The sequence below is a fragment of the Myodes glareolus genome, chromosome 12, assembly GCF_982192425.1.
Source record: "Myodes glareolus chromosome 12, mMyoGla1.1, whole genome shotgun sequence".
NCBI lineage: Eukaryota > Metazoa > Chordata > Mammalia > Rodentia > Cricetidae > Myodes > Myodes glareolus.
This window is the reverse complement of record NC_142037.1, coordinates 10,598,039-10,621,218: the sequence shown is the minus strand read 5'-3', so window position 1 is coordinate 10,621,218 and position 23,180 is coordinate 10,598,039. Positions and strand designations below refer to the sequence as shown.

The window sequence follows — 23,180 nt, the reverse complement described above, 5'->3', positions numbered from 1 at the left end:
ATACTACTTAAACCAAAAGATGATGAGATATTTAATGCGCCAGAGGTACAGATCTCTGTGAGTTCAAGGCCAACCTGGTCTATATAGTGAATTCCAGCATAGCCAGGGATATATAATGAGACCCTGTCTCAACAAAACAAAACAAAATACTCCCCTGAAATAAAACTATAACCATATAAGGAACCAAATAGCTAAACAGAAATTGAAATGTTTATGTCTTCCCAATTCAAAAGAAAAACCCTTACATTAAATGAACACAATCTCTAAAAATGCATAGTTAGGCTAAATATAGTTAAGTCTAAGGTTACATGCTTCCAATTATTTTAAAATTAGAAAGATACATCAGAATGCACACAAGATACTAGTAGAACAGCCCAGAAATTGGTCATTGTCATTCTGAGGAAAACTCATTCTCTAGGATGGGATGGATCAATGGTATCATTCCCACTTTCTCACCTGTTGCTACTTTTTTTTTAATGTGAGTTTTTCCTTTTTAAAAAATTTGCTAAGTAAATAGATTGTACTTACTTGCAATTTTGGATTTTACTTCTGAAAACCTGAGAAACAGAAATCCAGTGATGAGGTTCATGAGCTGTGACAAATGTGACAATAAAAAACAACACAAAGGGGAAAGTGTTGCAGTTATGTGTGGCACCCTTTGTATTACCTTTCTAACTGTTCTTAAATAGAAAACTACCATAGAAATAAAACATCAGCGTAAAAAAGAAATGAGACAACGCTGTGGAAAAGAATACTGAAAGAAAACAAGCCAGGTGACAATAAATTTAGGTAATTCAAATGAAATTGCTATTGTCATTTAGAAAATTTACATGTAATAATCAATCCCCTTGTTAAAGAAAGAGTTCCACCTGAGGCAATGACAACCCAGCCAATCTCAAAGTCAGGTTACTGTCTTTACTAGTTCATTTGGCCATTGTGAAGAATAACGGCAATATAAAGTTTTAAGTTTTTTTAATGATCATATAAGATGATACAGCAAAAAAAAAAAAAAAACGATTAAAAATCACAAAGGAATTATTCTAAAACTAGGAAAATGAAAGAGACCATAAAAAAATTCGGAAATGAGTATAGAATATCAACTTTTACAAAATGAAAATGATAAAATACACCAAAAACTTTTCAAATATTTATCACCAAGGGAAAGTGATTTTGCGAGATCCTATACAACTGATCATTTGAAGAAAAAAGATGATAAAAACAGACAAGGAAGGAAACACATTTAAAGGGCTATATAAAAATCTTATAGCAAAGTCACGGTAGACAACAGAATGGCTATATTGGTCTATGTGAACACACTGGATCTGATTAGGATAAATATTCAACTCCAAGGCTTGGCTAGAGACATGTCAAATGTATGAGAGCCTGGGCTCACTCCCCAGCACTCTGAACCCCCACCTCTGCCCCCACTCCCACCCAGGAGGAGTAGAAGAGATAACTATAGGTATGAACGGTAACAGGCTGGTGCAGGAAAAACAGACTGGAAGGCAGGATATAGAATGAAGCCAGCTAACATCTACCTAATCTTCACTTTGACATTTTATTCATTTAAGTAGTGTTCCAACTCTTGGGTGACTAATAAAACTATTATTGTTCATTCTTTATGATGGTACAGGGTTGAGAGTGGAGTAAATATATGGGGGAGGTTAACTGGATGCTAGGAAAATAATAGTCGAGGCTTTAAGTACAACAAAATAAATATCCACATTCTATCTGTACCTGAAGATCTTCAAGTATCAACAGATGAGAACCATGCCCTGTATTATACAGAAAGTTGTACTTCCTTCATATAGCTACCTGAAGGAACCGTTTTTTATGAGAGAGCACAAAGAGCATTTCTTTCTCAGTGGACAGTTTATTCTGGGGTAGAATCTAGTAAGTGATGACCTAGGACCTTACATTACAAAGGTGTTCTTAACTTAAATTCTCTAGGATAGGTTTTATGGGTAGTATAAAATTCCACATAATTATATACAACAATCTGTAGACATCTTAACTTTCTGAAGAAACTATATATCTTTCACTGGTTTTGAAAAGGTAACAGAAATCCCCCCCCCCCCGCAAAAAAAATTAAACCCTGGTCTAGTAATACAAAAAGAGTTGAATAACCAAGTTAACATTGGTTCTCAAATTTCCAAATAGGTAAATTCAAAATCGTACTTTGTCAATTTAAATAATCTCCATCAATTTTGTTTTTCAAAAAAAAAAAACAATGAGGTCCCTTCAAGTATATTATATTACACAGTATCTTGTACAAATGAGGTGCTCAATAAATTCTTGCTGCCTTAATGAGCAAGAAAAATAAAGGAAAAATGCAATTTTATTCCATAAATTATATTTACAAGTAAGCTCTTGGGGTATAAACTTGCCTATCGAAAGGTAACTCCTGGGCAATCAGATGCAACTTCTGAATGACGTCTGCTGCTTCCTTTATCTATTAGAAATAAGTAAAAGCAACAATTAAAAGTACTCTTTTAGATTTCGAAAATTAATAGTATAGCTGAAAAGAGCAATACTGTCCTATACCCAGCCATAACACCTGCACAAACAATTTTCTTTAAAACCTAGGGGCTACACCATAACAACTCAAAACCCAACCATGTACCTTTCTGGTGCTTAAAATATTGTGATTTTTTTTTTTGATATCACAATTCTTCCCCCAACAAAACTAGCAATTAAATTTTAATCTCTGAACAAATTAAAAATCCTTGTTTGTCAAAAGCAAAGTGAAAATTTCTTCTACATTAATGAGGTCAACAGAATAGACAAGATGTAGAATATACTGCTGCATATATTAAGCTGAATGAATAAAATAACAAAATGGTTATAACTTAACTATATAAATTTATAATGTGTACAAAAAACAAAGATACAGTTTAATATAGTATCTTGAATGAAATATAGTACAGAAATATGTATATATTGTCAAGTATTCATTTTCAAGTTGAATAAAAAAAACTTAGGCAAGGTTTCTAAAATTCTTTAAATAGAGACATTTATGCTCATTTATGAAACAGTGTAGGAAAGTCATATAGAGGCCACTTCTTACTTTAAATTCCAATTTAGTACTTTTATTTTGACACAATTTTAATAACTCACTTTGTGATGATTCATACTGTTTTACTTTAAGAGTCATATAACCATGAAGGAAGGACTAAGAACACTAGCATAGATTTTTCTAGGTGCTCCTGTGATCCCTGGCAAGGGATGGTAGCAGGGCTTGTTCTTGTGTATTCATGTGAAGTCAACAGTAACAGTCCTGCTTCAGACCTCGCCCTGTCTGACTCAGTAGGTCACTCATTTTTCAGTCACCATGTGCTTCATCACCATGATACATGAAGTGTACCAGTCACTGTAGCTTCCACTACAGGCCATGTATTCAGTCTTGGTTGTTTTATCATTAATATCCTCTTCAGAACACAGCTAACAGCCAGCCAGCCCTGGTCCATCAGGATTTTGTTCTTACTCTTTTTAGGAAGCATGGTGTTTGTAAACTTTGCTGTTTGAGGTAGAAGTACCACAGTTTTGTTTCTTAAAAGCTGTTATTACTGACTCCTCAGGGCTAACTGGTAAGAATTGTTTACAATATCACTTAAAATAGGCATCAATAAATACAGAAAGGTACCAAATAACACCTAATAAATTGTTTGCATTTGAACGTTTAAAACAGTTTTAAACACTCATCAGGTCTGATACAAAAAAAGCACTAAGCTGCTATTCTAAGAAAAAGGAATAGCTTAGTTTGTAGAGCACTTGCCTAGCATACACAAGCCCTGAGTTCCATCCCCAAGCATGGAAACCAGTGTGGTGATATATAACTGTACCCAGGAGACAGACTGATTCTCTCTCTCTCTCTCTCTCTCTCTCTCTCTCTCTCTCTCACACACACACACACACACACACACACACACACACACACGATAGAAAAAGGAAGAAGAAAAAGCAGTATGTTTGGCATCTTATCTAATTCTAATTCCTCCTACAGTCACATCTCCTTAGAGCTCTGTGGGTGATTTTCCTTTTCATCCCATTTAAAAAGTAAATGACAAAAAAATCTAGAAACTGAGATAGTCAGAGGTTTATTTGATAATTGTCAATCTATTGTCACATATGAATTTTATCTATTTATTTAAATTCATGTGTATGACTTTTGTCTGCATGTATGTATGTGTACCACATGTATGCTTGGTGCCCAGAAAGGTCAGAAGAGTGTGTTGGATCCCCTGCAACCAGAAAAGGTTGTCAGTCACCCGTGTGGATGCTGGGAACGGAACCTGTGTCTTCTGCAAGAGAAAATAACATGCTCTCAATCACTAAGACAACCCTCAAGTCCCCACACTGGCATTCTTAACATATGACTGTTACAGAACCAGGTCTTAATTATTACACAGTAACCAAGCGACAAAAACAAAACAAAGCAAGTGGGAAAAGCAGAATAAAGTATACAAAACACAGGAGATAAAAGACAACAGGGATTCAAATGAAAGTGAAGCAAAGGAGAGAAAATAATTTAAATACTGTGAGTGTCCAATTATGATGATGCAGTAACCAAGAAAGGTACTAACAATGTAAAGATGATTTCCTTTCAATTAAAACCTAAGATTAAGAGTCAGATATCAAGAACTATGTGATTAGTTAAGGGTAATTTCAATTTTAAAGTTTAAAGAGTAAGCATTCAAATAAGTACAAATCAAGTTTTTTTTAATCAATCTAAATATAGATACTTTTTCCAACTTCTTTCCTGAGTTTCAAAAGGAAAGCAGCAATAAAACAACTCCTAACAATGTCCTATTATATCCATAGATCAGTGTCTCACTCAGCCATCATCAGAGATGGCTCCTCCTGCACTGGATGGGAACTAACGGACAGACAGACCCACAACTGGACACCGCAGAGAGTGAAACCTTGGAACACTCAGTCCTAAATGGGATGTTTCTAGCTTTTCTCTCTCCTCGGGGCTCAGGGAACCCTGCAGAAAAGGTGGAATGATTGTAAGAGCCAGAGAAAAGCCCAAGAAAACAAGACCTTCTAAACCCAGCGGTTCTGACAGACACAAGAACTCACAGAAACCATGACAGCAAGCACAGGGCTCACACGGGTCTGGGCAGATGAAGTCTTGGAGCAGCAAGGGGAAGTGGACACAAGCCTGCATCCTAACCCAGAAGCTCTCTCCACTGATACTCGCTTACAAATGAAAAATTAGTTTTCTCTACCGGAGTCTCACTGGGTATACAAACCACTCTTAAGAACAAGTGATGCGGGATGTCCCTCTGTATGCTGTGAATATGTTTTATTACCATTAGTTAATAAAGAAGCTCCTTCAGAATATAACTAGGTGGGAAATCCATGCAGGCAAACAGGGAGAAAGCAGGAAGAGCTGGAAAGATGCCAGCAGCCCCCAGAGTAAGATGCCAGAGAATTACTGGTAAGCCACGGGGCACATGGTGATATACAGATTATTAGAAATGGGTTAACTTACTTCTTACTGGCTAACCAGTAAGAAGCCTGAACCACTGGCCAAACAATTATAATTAATATTAAGCCTCCAAATGATTATTTCATAAGGGGCTGCCGGGAAGGTGGGCGGGAGAGAAACTGCCCCAGCAGGACAGGACGTGACAGAGAAAAGCCTTCAGCTACAGTCAGGTCATGTCCATTAGTAGATGGTTGACACAAAATGAAAACAATGGCATTTTAGAGATGCTTTGTCTTATAACACTTTGTAAGGTTTTTGTTTTATTTTTTCTTTTGGTTTGTTTTTTTTTTAAACCTTGTTTCATTAGGCTTTGTAAACTTTTTTGTTTTTTTAACTTTATAGGTCCTTTTTATATATATTATGGCTCCCGGTTTTGTGTTTTTATGGGACTTCTGTATGTGTGAATACGTGTATCTCTGAATCTGTGTGTTTCTTTAGATTTTTCTTTGGCTTGTTTTTTTCTATTTATTTTTGCCTTATACTGGTTTGTTTTCATTTTATATAATAATAATAATAAAGTTTTTGATGCTGATAATAATTTCTAGACAACTGCAAGTTGCCTAGGTGTGTTTATCCCTTCCAAATTGGTTTCCAAGGTGACACATTTTGGTGGCTACAGAGCTAATGCATTCATCTAGTTATTGGAAATGTTGGAAGGCAACCTAGGAATAGTGCACACAGAAAACACAATCAGAGAATTGTTTATTAATAATTATAAAATAATCATAATAATTACTATTTTAGATAATTGCTTGTATCATAATGAGTGAGAAAGAAAGGAAGTAGACTTTGGTAGGTAGATTTGGGAGGAGTTGGGGGAGGAGAAACCATAATCATAATATATTGTATTAAAAACAATCTATTTTCAAAACAACAACATAAAACAAAAACAGGCTAATATGTTGGTTAAGACAGTTGTATTTTGTTTAGAGCATACAATCTAACAGGTACAATCAAAAGTAACCTAAGGAATCAGTCTTACTATGTCCAACTTATCTTATATAAAACAGAACTTTCATGTTTTAAATAGGTACTTTCATACTATATTTATTAATATATAGAAAAAAGCTTAAAAATTCTATAACTACCCTGAAATGTAAATTGCTGTTCAAGTCTCATATACATTCTTATATCTAAATCATATAAATATAAAATGAAACTACCAGTATATAACAAATTCTTAATATCACTTTTCTTGTTATCTATCAGGACAATTTTATACTATAATTCTTGAAACTCAATCTTTAAAAGCTGTCTTTTCTTTAGAGGGAGTACCTACAGACATGTAACCATTTTTATATGTAAATATTTTAAATCCTTTAGCTTTACACAGTTCTACTAATAAGAATATGTTGCTTAATTCAAAACAAACCTCATTAATATTTAGCTTTTAACATCTTGAAATCTGATGTTCTACATAGTAAATTTGGAATAAATCAGAAAAACTGTATTCAACATATGTGAATAAGTGAGCAAGCCTATGATTCACGAGACTTTTTTTCGTTTACATTGTGCTTTTTTTTTCCCTCTATAGGGAGGAAATCAAGCTAAGTTGCCTTCTCCCAGAACTGAAAACCAATACCATATACCTTTAAATGAATATTAAGTTACTATGTTATAAAAAGAATAACATAACTAACTCAAGAGTTTTCAATGATCATGGTCTAATTTATTTCTTTATAAGGGATCTTGATTCAAGTAAATAAAACTAGGACTTGTGGATTCCTTTATAGAAAGACATTTCAGCTCCTCAACAATTTAGGTTAGACCTACTACCCTATAGTAAATAACTATTAAAGACTACGTAAATTTCATTAATATTAAAAGTCAAAGGATAAGGAAATATTTAAAAATAGTTATCTCAGCATCTAAAACAAATTGTAATTTCATAAAAATGGAAGATGATTGTTCACAGGTGAAGCCCCTACACATGCAAACAAATCTTTTTTAAAATATAAGACAAACCAATTAAAATTCGATTATTGCTTTTATTTTGGCAAATGCTTACCTTTTCAGAATTTGTAAAAACATCAGATTTTAATTCTCCATCTAGAAACTCATTAAAATATTTCATCAATTTCTGAGCCTCCACTGCACGTTGTCTAGGTGTGTTTACCCCTTCCAACTGGTCTCCAAGGTGACACACTTTGGTGGCTACATAACTAATGTGCTCATCTAATTCTTGAAAATGTTGAAAGGCAACCTGGGAAAACAGCACACAGAAAATACAATCAGAGAATTAAGCCTATAAATTAATGCCTATCAAAACTAAACTACCAGCTCAGGGCATTAATGGTAGAGCAGCCTACCCCGGGTTTGACCAGTAACATAGCACAAAACACACACACACACACCAACCTTACTACTACTCTCTAAGAATAACACAGACCTTACATACGAGATCCACAGAATAATTTATACTCATTAGCATAATATGATCTGACAACTCTTAATCAAGTTTCCAACTTTTACACACAGGCACCTAGAAGTACTAAATGATGACTGTGAAAACAATGAAGTATCAGAAAGGCTAGACCAGAGGAGGGAGAATACACCTGTGGGGAGGAGGGAGAATACACCTGTGGGGAGGAGGGAGAATACACCTGTGGGGAGGAGGGAGAATACACCTGTGGGGAGGAGGGAGAATATACCTGTGGGGAGGAGGGAGAATAACCTGTGAGAAGGAGGGAGAATACACCTGTGGGGAGGAGGGAGAATAACCTATGAGGAGGAGGGAGAATACACCTGTGGGGAGGAGGGAGAATAACCTGTGAGGAGGAAGGTGAATACACCTGTGGAGAGGAGGGAGAATAACCTGTGGGGAGGAGGAAGAATACACCTGTGGGGAGGGAGAATATACCTCCATACCTGTGGGGAGGGAGAATATACCTCCATACCTGTGGGCAGGTATGCTTACTATGCAATGTAGTTTAGCGGTCAGAGGGCAACACCAGGTGCCTTTCACCTTACTTCATGAGATACTGTCTCACTGAACTTGGAGCTGCCTCTGTTTCCTCTCTCTCCACCCCATCCCTGTGCTAAGGTTGCAGGTGAATGCCACCAAACCCAGCTTTTTAGGTCTCAGGTCCTCGTGCTCACACAGCAAGCACTTTACCCACAGCCACCTCCCCAGCTCCATGGGACTGGATTTTTGAAGAACACTTTTGCTTCTAAACTGAAAAGATTAGAAAATGTATTAGAGGTTGAAGGGTACTGACTAAAAAGAAAACATTAACATTAAAAATAACAAAAACTCAATGCTAAGCTGGGTGTGGTGGTACATGCCTCTAATTTCAGCTCACGGGACAAGGAGATAGGAAGAAATTGCAAGTGAGAGGCAAATCAGCACTATGGACCAAGACTCTGTCTTAATACTTCTACCAAAATGCAAGTGACACTAATATTTGTGACAAATTTGTTCTTTTCAACTTTTGAAAACAGGATGGACTACAGTAATTATCCTGCTAAAGCCAAGTTTCCCTTGTCCTATAATCCATGAAAACTGAATGCAATCAATCCCTTAGATTACCGCTGATAATTCAGTAAGATACTTTTGCTCTAATCTTAAAGGAGGAAAAACTGAAACATTTGAGGATTTTCCATCAGATACTATTCTAAATATATCACTTATCAATTATATATTACTATCAATATGTTTACTTATTTAGTAATTATAACCTATTTTACACATAAAAGCACAAAGTTCTGAGATGTTAAATTGCTTGAGATTATACAATTAGCTTAGTGGTCAGGTTACAATTCAAACTCAGGCAGACTGGCTCCAGTTTGTTACATCAACTATTAATATTATTTTTATTAATCAAGGCAAAATTGTATTAAAAGATTATAGAAACTGTCACCATGATTATTCAAAAACATATTGAAATTATTGATTTTTTAAATCAAATACTTTACCATAGCCATATGTGCTTAAATAAAAGGCATGAATGAAATTTTAGAAGAAATGAGCTTGCTCCCCAAAAGTGAACAAAACTCAACAATGTTCTTCAAACTACACTTAGAAAAGACAAACTCCAAATTAAACCAAGCCAGGGAACGGGATTCAGACATTCAGACCTAACAGGAGATAAGTCTGGTAAGCTAGCCTGAGGCCAGGCTAGCGGTTTGGTTTCACTGAAAAGTAGACTGAGGAAGAGAGTTCTGTACCAGTTTTCCCATAGCTACAGTAGAGCTCTCACTGAGGCACATCCTAAGGGCTTTTATGAAACCACTCAAATCAAGTTTATTTAGGGCAGCAGTTCTCAACCCCTCCCATATCAGATATTTAAATTATGCTTCATAATAGTAACAAAACTATAATTCTGAAGTAGCAAAAAGATTTTATGGTTGGGAGTTCACCACAGCATGGGGAACTGTGTCAAAGGGTCACAACATTATTAAGTTTGAGAACCACTGAGGTAGGGGATAATTTGATCCAAATCTGGTTTTATTTATGATTAAATAGAATTAAAATGACTTCTTAAATATCCATTCTAATTAAGAATTTCTCAAAGAACAGGTCTATGGACTAGTCAGTCAGTCTTGTGAAAGCTTACTCAAATAAGAGGTGAAGCAAGGGTCACAATCAGGCATTTACCACCCTAACCTGAAAAGAGGAATCCTGTGATTCCAAAGCCACCCAAGCAGCACACCAATACCAATAGTAGGAAACAACAATACATTATTTTATTCCACAGAACCAGAGAGTTAGAAGTTACTACAATTTGACTTGACTCTTCAAATGCTTAAAGCTGAAAAGGAATAAAGATATTATAACAAAAAAGGAAAATATGTTATAGTCTATATAAAGCATTCATTCCTTAGCTAAATGTATACCTGATTGCTTTTCTGGAGCTCTTGTACCTTCTTAGCAAATTCCTTAGCTTCCTTCTGACACTGCTGTTCTAACTTCTCCACCTTCCTTTGAATTCTCTCATCCATTATCTGAAGTTCTTGAATATGATTCACAAATTCTTCTAACAACCTAACAGAGGAAAGTAATAATACAATCAACTTATCTAATATTAATCAAAAGGGAATCACCAGATTGCTTTAGGAAGGTCTTAACAGGGTTTGTTGAGATAGGGATAAGCATGTTCATTTTCTTTACAGGACCTCGTAATTTCTTCAATGGGGAAAAAACCACTTTTGGCATGGTTTTAAAATTACATAGCATTTGGAAATATAGCCAGTTGTTATTGACTTTGCAATGGATTATCTCTAAGGAAAAGAAAAACCTCAAAGAATCCCCATCCAATATCCAAACAAGCTTTAGTATCTAAAAATCAAGAAGATAAATGTACAATAAAAAATGCACCACAAACTTTAATGACTTTGTTTCCCTGATTTACAGCTATTAAGTTTAAAAGAACATAGCCAATTTTTCATTATTATTTGTCTGTTCAGAGTCGGGAGTTTTGCTATGTATTCTAGACTAACCTCCAACTTACAGCTCTGTATTCTAGACTAACCTCCAACTTACAGCTCTTTGTTCTAGACTAACCTCCAACTCACAGCTCTGTGTTCTAGACTAACCTCCAACTCACAGCTATGTATTCTAGACTACCCTCTAACTAACAGTTCTGCCTCGGCCTCTGAGTGCTGAGATTACAGGTATGCACTACCACGCCCAGCTGAGTTTTAATTTCAGAATAACCAGATCTTTCTAATTTAATGCTAAGTGGAGAAATTAAACTCTTAATTTCAATAAAATCCTTTCATCCAATCAGCTCAAGTGTTTAAGGAAAAATACAATTTTAGACTTCTAATGCTGTAAGAAACTTTTTGAGATGGGGACAAACTGTTAATTAAAATTGTTTTATATGAACACTGAAAGAAACCCCAATACAATTGTCTCTAATCTAAACAGAATTTGTAGTATTACATTGGGACTATAGAAATTTTGTTTTTTAATTTACCTTTTGGGATCAAAAGCTTCAGATCCACCTCTAGAACCACCTCCCGGGGTTCTCCACACCAGACGCTCGATGTATTCATCAGCCACAAAAGGCTCCTGGTTCACAGAATAAACATTTTTTATCAAGACTTTACAGAACAAGTTACAGTCTAAAACAGGCTTTACTACTTGAGAACTTGAAAACTGATGTCTATTATTATTTAAAAGGTTTTTGTTGTTTAAAATTCTTTAATAAGACTAATTAATTAAAGAAAAGTAGGATACTAAAATATTAGAACAGCATTATTGACCAGTTGGAACAATCAAATAGAAAATGACGAAAGGGTATAAGAAGGCAATTTATTCAAACAAACAACAACAACAAAAAGAAACTTAAATCCAAAACAAAACAAAAGGTATAGCTTTATTAGCAATCAAACAAAGTCAAGTAATCTTTTTTTGGAGGGGGTGCATGAGGGAAAAATAGGGTTTCTCTATGTAGCTCTGGCTTGTCTGAAACTTGCTATGAAGACCAGGTTTGGTGTGGGACAATTCTGTATTCTGTCAATTATGTTTTAAAGAAACACTGATTGGCCAGTAGCCAGGCAGGATGTATAGGTGGGACAATCAGAAAGAAGTAGAGGGGGGGTAATGAGAACAGGAGAATTCTGTGAAGGAGGAAGCCCATTTCTCCACAGTCTTGTCCAGACACTGAAGAAGCAGGATGTGACCTGCCCTGCTGAAAAAGGTACTGAGCCATGTGGCTAACATAGATAAGAATAATGGGTTAATATAAGCTACAAGAGTTAATAAGAAGCCTGAGCTAATGGGCCAACCAGTTTATAATGAATATAGACCTCTGTGTAATTTCTTTGGGACTAAACAGCTGTGGGACCTGGTGGTAGGACAGAAACTAGGCAGGAAAGAGACCTCAGACAACACAGGTTGGCCATAAACTCAGAGATCTTCCTGTCTCTGCCTTGTCAGTGCTGCTGGGAACCCTAACCCTAACCAAAAGGATGAGCCACATGACATCCATCAAGTTATTATTTTTTAACCCCAGAAGCAGAGAACTATAATTTAACTGCAGAGTGCAGTGTGGTAAGAGGACAGGATGCTGACAATTGCATGGCACAGCTGCCAACCAAGCAGAGCCTTTCAGGAAGACAGCTGGCAACCTCCTAGCAACATCAGCAGTGTTACCAATTCTAAGTTCCAACCCCATCATTTTATTTTCCCACTGCTTGGAGAATGAGGCAAGATCACAACAAATTCTTGGTTGCAGAGCAAGTCCCTGTCTCAAAAACAGAGATTAAAAATAAAATTATAAGGAAATGCACATATGAACAATAAATTCTGGGGTAACTGTACATTGTGTATAATGCTGTAAACTACATACATATTCAATAAAACTTCACTTAAAAGTAAGTAAACTTGGGCTGGAGAGTGGCTCAGAGGTTAAGAGCACTGACTGCTTTTCCAGAGGTCCTGAGTTCAATTCCCAGCAACCACATGGTGGCTCACAACCACCTATAATGAGATCTGGTGCCCTCTACTGACCTATAGGATATATGTAGGCAGAATACTGTATACATGATACATAAATAAATAAATCTTTAAAAAGCAGGTAAACTTATATGCAAAGCTATGTACTATTAAAATCACATAAAACATCCAATGAAATGAGTTAACATGAACACACTATGCGAAAACAAGCACATTAAATTTTCTCAGATATAGCATTATTAGATTACTATTATTTAAGTTTTTAAAGTAAAAAGTCCAATCAAAAATAGTAAATATGCATGTTGGGCAAAATGATGCATGTTTGAAATCTTAGCACTTTCAAACTTTTGAAGGGCAAAGACTTGTGAAAGCAACATGAATACCTAAGATTACTAGCAGGGTTTGTTATCACACTGGACAGATGCCTAATAAGTTCAAAGTGCTAAACAAAATCTGTCAAAGAATCCTATACCCAGCAATACCAGCATTCAAAAGCAAAGGAGAAATTGAGATGTTCTGAAATTGAAATAAATAAGGGAATAAAAACTGAAAGTCCGTTACCTGCCCAGAATATAAGGTGAAATAAATGAGCACTATACAATAACCTAAAAACATATAAAATAAAAATTTTAATAGATTGCTGGAAGGCCTTGCTGGCTGGTCAGAGGTTGTGGTCTATCCTGGCCCAGCAGCTTTTCCCAAAATTTCAGAGACATGAAGACTCTCCAGTGAAATTTCCTGCTCTCTACCTGCCCTTATCTGGAGACTGTCCCTTGAACCAGAGGAGTGACCTTATCTGAAAGCAGGGTCTAAGCCAGAAGCCTGATTTAGCTTTAGCTTGACCCTTGGCACAGATTCCGCTAGATCATTTGTGCTAGGACCTTACTGCCACATACGGAGCCTCATGATAGGAGCGTGCCACAAACCTCATGATAGGAGCATGCCACTGAATACAAACTAGGGTTTGTCCCAGGCTTCCCAATCTTAAACACTCCTTATATTCTGGAATAAAGCTGAGATGATTCACTGAAGTCTGTCTCCCGGGTGCTGTCTCAGTCATACCCACAGCTGTTGGAACCTTGTTCCCTGCTTCTGCTCCCTCCACCCTCATGGACCAACACAGACAAGCAGAGCCGCAAAAGATTAAGTAAACAGAAAGGTAGTTAAGTCTTAAATAATAAAACTGGCTACAACTTGATATTTTGCTTCATATGTAATTTAAGAAATTAATATACTGGGGCTGGAGAGGCTTAGACCTCAGTTCTCAGCATCCACATGGCAGCGCACAACTGTCTGTAATTCTAGTTCCAGGGGACCAAACACCCATGGCAAAACACACCAATGTGCATAAAGTAAAAATAAATAAATTGAAAAAGCATGCCTAGAAAATATTTTTTTAAAAAGAAATTAATATACTTTAAAAGTTACAAGCTTATGTTTGAGGCATATAATATATAAAGATAATTTTGTGATTCAACAATAAATGAAACTTTGGGTAATTGCCCAAGTAGCCGGTTGTCTGTCATTTCTTGCACCTTTTGAAAGTTGCTCAATTGCACTTCCTATTTACTCAGGTAATATTATTTCCCTTCTCAGGTCTTTAATGGGGCTAAAGACTAGATAGTCATAGTTGCTTCCCTCTCATGACTTAGCCAAGTCATTTTTAATAAAAGACTCAGACCATTAAAACATTAACATGTTTCTTGCTTAATGCTGTTAATGCTAGTTGTAATTCTAATTTTTATGTGTTTGCCTCTTTTCCCTGGACAGTATATAATATCTGTTCTTATTGTATATAGTTTTGTATTAGGCCTAAAACTCTTATTAAACAAAAAGGGGAGGTGTTGAGGGAACTCCTTCAGCCAAAGCCTTTAAGATACCAGCCCACTTTGGGCGTGGTCTCATGTACTATAAGTGCAGATGAAAAGCGTGCAGGGTGCTTTTTTATGTTGGATTCAGTTCCAGTTCCCACTGCAAGCAGAGAACTGCAGATGGCTACCCTTACTCTTTGAGTTTATCCCCAAATAAATAAACCTTTGATACTACTACAAGGATTAGGAACAAGAGGTAAAGTACAAATGCCCTGCCTACCCTATCTCCTAATCTGTTCATGTCTCATGTCTGCAGTGTAAGAGATCATGATATTGAAGGGGGAATGCATATTTCTAGCTGGCTCTTATATCCTGAAATAACCTCTTTCCTTCCTTCCTTCCTTCCTTCCTTCCTCTGGTTTCTCAAGACAGGGTTTCTCTGTAGCTTTGGAGTCTGTCCTGGAACTAGTTCTTGTAGACCAGGTTGGCCTCGAACAGAGATCCACCTGCCCCTGTCTCCCAAGTGTTGGGATTAAAGGCATGCACCATCACCGCCCGGTTCTAATCATTCTATTTTCAATCTGTCCAGTGTTTCCAATTTTTTAATGTGAGAAAAACTCTCCTTTTTAACTAATTCCTCCCTTTAAGAATTTCGAATTGTCTTACCAAATCTGCAGACGATGTTGATAAAGATGTGAGACCTATTGCTGCTGACAAGAACAGCAAAAGCCTGACTGGATTTCAAAGTAACTACCTAGTTTGGCCCGAGAAGGGGGTTCAGGGAGAGCCCACCAAGACAGAAAAAAGAAAAATCTAGCCAGCAGTGTAGTGACCCCAGTCGTGTCTAGCTCCAGCCTAAGCTGGTGGCTGTAAAGTCACAGGCAAATGGTTTTTTTCATGAATTCGTACCCCAAACATTGGGCACCAAAAGCAGCACAAATAATAAAAACTCAAAGACAGATATTGGGGTTCAACCTGAAGATGAGAAAAGCAAAGCGGAGTCACTGGAGAGCTCTTACTACACTATGAAACCTTCAGCCGGAAAGAGCGTGAGTTCCTATCTCATCCTTATCTAGTGCTGGGATTAAAGACGTGCACCACCACAGCACTACCACGGTTGGGCCTCTATGGCTAACCAGTGTGACTGTTTTGTGTTCTGATCTTCAGGCAAACTTTATTTATTAAAATACAAATAAAATAACACTACACATAAACCTAATAACAATTTCTCAGTCCATCTTTTGCTTTGCTAGAGTATTTACTTATTTATTTTTCTGTTTTTCTGCCCTCCCCCCCACCGTAATGGTGTCACTGCGTAGCCCTGACTGTCCTGGAACTCATTTCATAGACCAGGCTGACCTTGAACTCACAGAGACCCACCTGCCTCTGCCTCCCCAGTGCTGTGATCAAAGGTGTGAACCATCACATCCATCTCAGAGCAATTTTTTCAATCCTCAAACCTGCACAAAAGTCAAAGAACTATGCACTAAAATGCTATCACATCATATTTAACTCTACATCATAGGCCACTGTGTAAACTGGTTTCACATTTTCTAAACACTAGCAATTAAAGACAAAGCATGGTATTCATGCTTATTCCTACTGGAGAAATCACTTGGAAACTATTCCTTTTAATCAAGAATAAAAATCTCCATTGAAACAAAACCAATCAACTTTAATTTTCCACTACCAATACACTACTACACTCAAAATACATCAACATAATGTGTCAGAACTACCCACAAACTCAAAGAAACTAGAGTAATTCCCCCACAAGCTAGGTGAAAGAACAGAATTTTAGAGTCAAGTACTTCTGTATTCCCTTAGGCCAACAAAATCACAAGTTCAACTGTTGTCTACAGTGTATTTTTCTATTTATGATGTTTCTATCTGTCGCAGAAATCATTAAAACATTGCTACCTTTTATTCTGAACTTCCATAAGCAATCTCAGTTGAGGTCACATTCACGGGTCTGTTTTAAAGCTCACCTTGATTTCTGTTTCCCAAAACCAACAGCAACACTCCATCAGCCCGCCAGCCTACTCCACACTCATGCTGCTTCAGCTATCTAATCTGGGGTTATGTCCCTTATTCTACAGAATGCCTTTCCCCCTATTAACACAACTTCCTATGGCTTGTATATGCTTCCCAAAACTTAATCCCTCATGAAGCAGTGTTGTGGGATAGGGTACATGGCAAGTGTTTAGATAATGAAGACTCTACCTTCATCAACAGACTCATTCCAGTTATAAAGAAGCTTGAGAATATGAGTTCATTAACCAAACATTATGTGCTTATTCCAGTCTCTCTCCAGACTCCTGCCCTCACCAAATGTCAACACCTTGACATTTCAATTCCAAGCACTGAGAAAAGTGAATTTCTTTTCAAAATTACTCAGTTTGTTAAAGCAGTAGCAACAACAATGAACCAAAACAAACAAACAAATAAAACCAAACAAACAAAAAGGAGCAAGACACTAAAGCCTAGCTCAAATCTCCGAAGGTTTCCATTTCTTTCCTACATGATCATCACCACTTTTCCTTCTTAAACCCCCACAAATCATAAAAGTTCAAATGTCAATGCAAAGCAATTTGTTGTCATTTGTTCCTTTTTGGCTTTTGCTCATTTACTAACATTAATGCAGGGATCCAAATATGTTAGATAAGCACTCTCCACGGAGCGTACTACCAGTCCTTCAGCCAACACGTTATTACACTGCCCAGACTGGCCCTGGACTCAATCTTGTCCAGCCAGGCACTGAACTCTGAATCTTTCTGCCTCAGACTCAAGAAGCTGGATCATAGTCTTGTGACACCAGCACAGACTTACTGTTTCATAACAATTTTTTCTAACTTACTCTCTTCTTATTTTAACTAAGAGCGAAGGCAAGCTCTGTCACATGCTGTTTTTCCTTCCCATCTGTAGTCAATGGAACAATGCTGAACAAGCCAAAATGCTGGCTAGCTAGGGATATGTGCAAACCCCCTTTAAAGGCTCTTGAAACTCACACCTCATACATGCAAACCCAAACTATTAGTTCATGAACCAGAAGTAAGAGATTGGCATTACATGGTGCTACCAATAAAAGATATATTAGAAATATGAGCCCAATACAATAACACTGAAAGAAAATGATTTTGCCCCCCCCTCTTTGGCCCATTGGGTTTGCTAATGATATTTTTATATATTTACTATAAATTAATAAACTCTATTTATTATTGGTTATCTGAAAAGCACTATAAAATCCTTCTTTTCAGGCTACCATGATAGATCTCCAATTAATCTGGAAAGGTAGAAAAATAAAGCACATTAAAATACTAAATCAAGACAAACTTTCAAAGTTTTTTAGAAAGTACCAATACAATCTTGAAGGAGGTACCATTGCTTAAAAAAACTCAACAATGGTAGTTAGAGCTGTATCATTTTTTTAGGTTATATTAAGTAAAATCTCTCTTCCATTAAAGAATACGCTTTATTTCTGAAAAATATCTCATGTTTTAGGCTCCAAAGGAAAAGTAATAGAATTTAATGGTATCTTTTACATGATTTAACAGAATCACAAAATTAGATTTAAAAATTTTAAAATAGGAATGGTCTTTAGATATCACCCTTGCCCCACTCTTTCATCTCATTTATTTCAGTTCCAAGAAATGAGGATAACAGAAAAGAAAGCTCAAAGGTTTGTTTTAATTTTTCAGTAGGATCAAGCTGAAATTACTGAGTTTAAAACATTTTAATCTTAGAGGAATTTTTTGGCTTTCTGAGTCCTTTAGTCTGGTGTCTGCTGCTGTGTGTGTTTCCTCACCCCTGCTAAATCCCTTTCTTCAAATTAGAATGGAATTCTATGTCATTCCATGACATGACAATTCCATGTCAACTGGCTTGACAAAGCACAGACCCAAAAGGATGAGGGTGAGTCATACTATAGGGTGACAGACCTTGCTGCAGACACCATGGGTAACACAACCTTCCAGTCACTTTTGTACTCTCTCCCTGTAGTCGGCTATGACTCTCTCTAGTGTAACTATCTGAAAGGCTTTTCTCCCTGGAGGCTCAATCTTGGTTTTTTGTTTTTTTTTTTCAGGGGGAGGGGGCAACTTGCCATATAGCCCAAGCTGACTTCAAACTCAACACTCTGCCTGCTCTGCAAACCAACACCATAATCACAAGTATATACACTACCATGCCAGGTCCCTCCTGTCCCACTAATCTACTTAAATTCAAAGCAGCTATCATTCTCTAAGAAGTTTATCAAATTTAAGGTAATCTTCAAAATAAGCTTCAACAATGAGAAAACAGCAGTACAAAGAAAATAGGTAACCTGCTCAAATCCTCCAACTAATGAGATGTACAGTTGATAGGTGCCATCCATCCAGGTCCAAGTTATCATCCATACAATCATTTATAAAGTGCTAAAACTTCTTGTGACTTCCTTCTAAGTTACTTATTCATATATATTTACAGTTAATAGTGATTGCCTTCTGATATCTTCATAGGATACTTTTAAAAAGTCCTTTTTGCTGTTTTGGTTTTATTTCTGGCTTTTTGAAACAGGGTCTCACTCTGTAGCCAAGTCACTTGAACTTCCAATTCTCCTGCCCACCTCCCAACTGTTGGGATTACAGGTATGTACTACGACACCCAGCTTTAATCTATACTTCTTTTTTTTCCTTTTTGCAACACTGGAGGTTGAACCGAGAACCTTCTGTATGCTAGTCAGGCATTCAGCATGTCCTAAGCCTTTCTACTTATTTTGAGATAAGAATCTAAGTTGCCCCAAGCTGGTCTTGAACTAGCAATTTTCTTGCAGTGGTCTCTAGAGTAGCTAGGGTTATAAATCAGTACCACTAGATCCAGCCTAACATACTTAAAAATTCATTCTTTCTCTCCATAAATACTTAAAGTATTTTTTCTCCCTTAAAGGGTTCTACCAGTTTTCTTTGCAGAGGTTAACATATTTAATCGCCTACCTTCACAACTTTATATACACACGAATTAACGTCTTAGTAACCAAATTCTTTTTGTTGTTTTTCAAAATGTCTCCCCAAATTCTCTGATTTTTTTTCTGTTCCCATTAAACTAGTTTAAGATTTTTACATCTAGGCTAATGAATCAGCAACAGACAATTCTGGAAAGATTAACAAATGACAGGAGGAGATGTCGATGACAATGACAGTCTGTAATCCCCACTGAAAGCCATCCTACACACTAACTGTAGTCTTATGACTCACTTAAACCTACTAGGGAAAAGTCCTCAGTTCCTTCACGCAGGATCTACAAAAGCTGTCTCAAAACTTCCACAAACTCTTATCATTGAAGACTTGCCATGAGTCACCACTCCCTACACACACACACACACACACACACACACACACACAGGCAAGCACACACATGCCTCCCTTATCTTGACTTACCTTCTATCACTGCCTTAGAATTCCTTTCTCCTGCTTGAAGTTTTTACTCTTCTATCAATACCTAACTTACGATATTACATGAAACCTTTCCTAATTATCCAGGAAAGAGGTGCCTGCCCTTACTCTATACCGGGTTTATCAGTTATCCCATCTATAATTTTACTTTGTGATCTTTTAAACCCAATGTCTGGAATGTCAGTTGCATCCATGTAAAAATGCACTTTCTGTGGCATGTCTGAGGAGACATGCAGTGTTGATAAGCTTAGCACTTTATCTTGAAGTTGATGGGTGCTCAAAAATATTTCCTGAATGAATAAAGAACTCTAGTTTTTAATAACGTACTCTCCTATAAAATGTAAGCTGCCCAGAGAAATGGGAAGAATATGTAAGAACGACAGGAGAGCCATTCAGCAAAGGAATAAGAAAGTATTTTCAGTAGTAGAAGTAAAAGAGCAATGTCTGAAGCAACAGAAAAGGAATTTACCACTCAAGCTATTCTTTGATATGCTGAATATATCATTAACCCAAACCACTGAGGAATCTCAGTTCTGATAGGCCATCCTGAGTTTATTACTCAGAAACACCACAGATGGATTCTTTCAGAAAGACCTGTCAACAAGAAATCAAACTAAGAAGGGTATTCTGGGAAACTTCCAGCACATTATTGCAACCACTGACTCATCTATTAATAAATCATTCTGTCAACTGAGGAAAGATCCTACAGTTTGATTTTATTGTCAGAAGTTGTCTGTTAAAAAAGATGAGTCACCAAACCAATAATAAGATTTTACAAGAAGCAGAGTTAACAATGAAATTTCATGGGTTCAAAGCTCTACTTTGTTTCCATTAAATTTTTCTAATGTGGAAAATGAAAGTACAATTTTATTTAGTAGAACATGAAAACCAGGATGCATAAAAACAAAATATCCTTGACTACATCCTGCCGTTTCCCCCAGGTCTCCAGCTGTGGTTTAGAATAGGAAACAAGAGATCTGCAACCCATAGTGATGACAGTAGCTGCAGAAATGGCAGCAGGGACTGGGGGCCTTTTCCTTTCTCCCCTTCCTAGAGCAAAAAAGTCAACTTTTCACTTGGGGAATGAAATTTACTCATGAGCAGAGTCCTTGCAGGGTTAGACTTACAGCAATTCAGGAAAACACTAATAGACTTCTTAATTATGCATAACTGATAATATTTAATTGTAGCTATTACTATGCTTTTAACTTTGATGAAATAAGATACATATGACGAGGGAGTCATGTATCTTATCGATATGCTTAAGTTTGTCCTAAGAACCTTCTGGTGACTGCACCAGCACCGGCTCCCTAATCAGCTACTACAGAACTGGTCTAAGTTAAACAACTTTAACAACGCTCCACTAAATGGCAAGACCTAGAGAACAAACATACATTTCTTCACCCCCTTTTCTTCATCCCTGGGAAAGAAAACACATTTTCAAGTAAGTTACTGGATTCATCTGGTCATACATTTCAAGGAAATAGAGCATGATCCAATACAAAACTGCTAGCATCAAAGAGAACTCATTGTAGCAGTAGAGTAATGGGATGGTTTTCTGTTAATTAGTGACTAGTGAAACCCATTATTTAAATATCTCAAAGCCTGTAACGATGTAAAAATTGAAGCAAGGAACTACAGAATTACCTAGTATTTTGATCAAGGATACACAGTAAACGTTCAGAGGACTAAGACAGTTTCCTTGGCCCAGTGTAAATAAACAGATGGCAGAATTTTATGATTAGAGACGCTAATACTGTGCATCTCCAGACACTACACCTGAGAAAAAGCAACAATTCTTCTTAAATTTAATTATAACCCTCCACTCAAATCACTTTCATTATAGCTTACAATTTAAGCATGCTATTTCACTGAACAAATGCGATGTCTGTGCTAGGCATAACTGCAAGCCAAGGTGCAGTAACAAAAAAGTAACAGTGAAAAAAGTTGAGTTTGTTATGGAAACCACGACATTTAAACTTCAAGCCACAATCCACGCTGAAGCTCAAATCGAGAGGACCCGATTTTTCACCCATGGTGACATTCTTACTGGAACCGCAGTGTGCTTTACAACTCACACTTCTGTTGTTAGGAAGTAAGCCCGGCAGAGCCTTCATTTTTCCTTTTATCTCTATTTCTATTTTTTTTCACATAAGGAAACATTGTTTCATTTGTTTTGTCACCCATTCCATTATCTCAAACATCACAGCTTCTTACAACGAACACCACCAAATCCAATTTTCAAGTTGAAGTATCCGGACACTAAAGAAATACATCTGACCGCCCACAGCACCTCGCACCTTAAGGATTCTCCAAGTAGCAGCGGGGTGGTTCCACGGCAATTAAACACCGTGAGCTGCGGCGCTGCCCTAAGCCCACCGGTGAGGCTAAGCAGGCCTTTATTGTGCTAAAACATGCCCCAGGCTTTCAGCCTGTACGGTAAGCCGGCAGGCACCCGGTGCCACTTCCAGCCTGCCGGGCCGTCCACGGGGACAGGTCTCCGAGAGCCCCGGCTGCGGTGGCCCCCGCTGCCCCGCTCGGCGCGAGGATCCGCACGGAGGACCCGGCTCGCCTAGCCGGGGCTCCCGCCGCCAGCACCTCGGCCCCGGCGACCCGAGCGAGGCCCGGCGTCCGTCCCCGCCCCTCCCCCGCCGAGCCCCGGGACCCACCTCGAAGAGCTCGGCCGTCGTGGCCATGCCGGCCGGCTGAGAGGCTCGCCCCGCGCTCGAGGCCGTCTCCGCTTCACATGCTGCGCCTCAGCGGCGCGGCTCGCACGTCCCAACTCGGCCTCCCGCCTCCGGCCCCGGCTGCGGACGGCCGCGGGCCGCCCGGGTCCTCACACAGCGCAGGCTGCGCGGGAGAGCGGCCATGAAGCGGAGCCGCAGACGCCTGTCAGCTGCCTCCCGGCGCCGCCCGCGCCGCTCCCATTGTCACCGCCTCGCACGCCGGAAGTGGCGCTGCGCGCGCTCGGCGGACCTGGCGGAGCAGGCGGGCCGAGGAGGCGCGCCTCTGAGAGCGAGCGACGCGCCTTGAGCCTCGCGGGC

General features: G+C 38.0%; 1 protein-coding gene across 1 annotated transcript in view; it reads right to left on the bottom strand.

Moving 5' to 3' along the window:
• Exoc5 (exocyst complex component 5) overlaps nucleotides 1–23,045 on the bottom strand; it is a 47,753-nt gene extending 24,708 nt beyond the window's left edge. The window contains exons 1-6 of the mRNA XM_085698498.2: nucleotides 22,806–23,045; nucleotides 11,413–11,507; nucleotides 10,331–10,478; nucleotides 7,503–7,697; nucleotides 2,388–2,452; nucleotides 529–557 (exon numbers count right to left, since the gene is read on the bottom strand). Coding sequence (XP_085554624.1) covers nucleotides 529–557; nucleotides 2,388–2,452; nucleotides 7,503–7,697; nucleotides 10,331–10,478; nucleotides 11,413–11,507; nucleotides 22,806–22,832 — 559 coding nt within the window. The 5' untranslated portion in view covers nucleotides 22,833–23,045. The remainder of the gene's footprint in view (nucleotides 1–528; nucleotides 558–2,387; nucleotides 2,453–7,502; nucleotides 7,698–10,330; nucleotides 10,479–11,412; nucleotides 11,508–22,805) is intronic.
• Nucleotides 23,046–23,180: the final 135 nt, after the last annotated feature.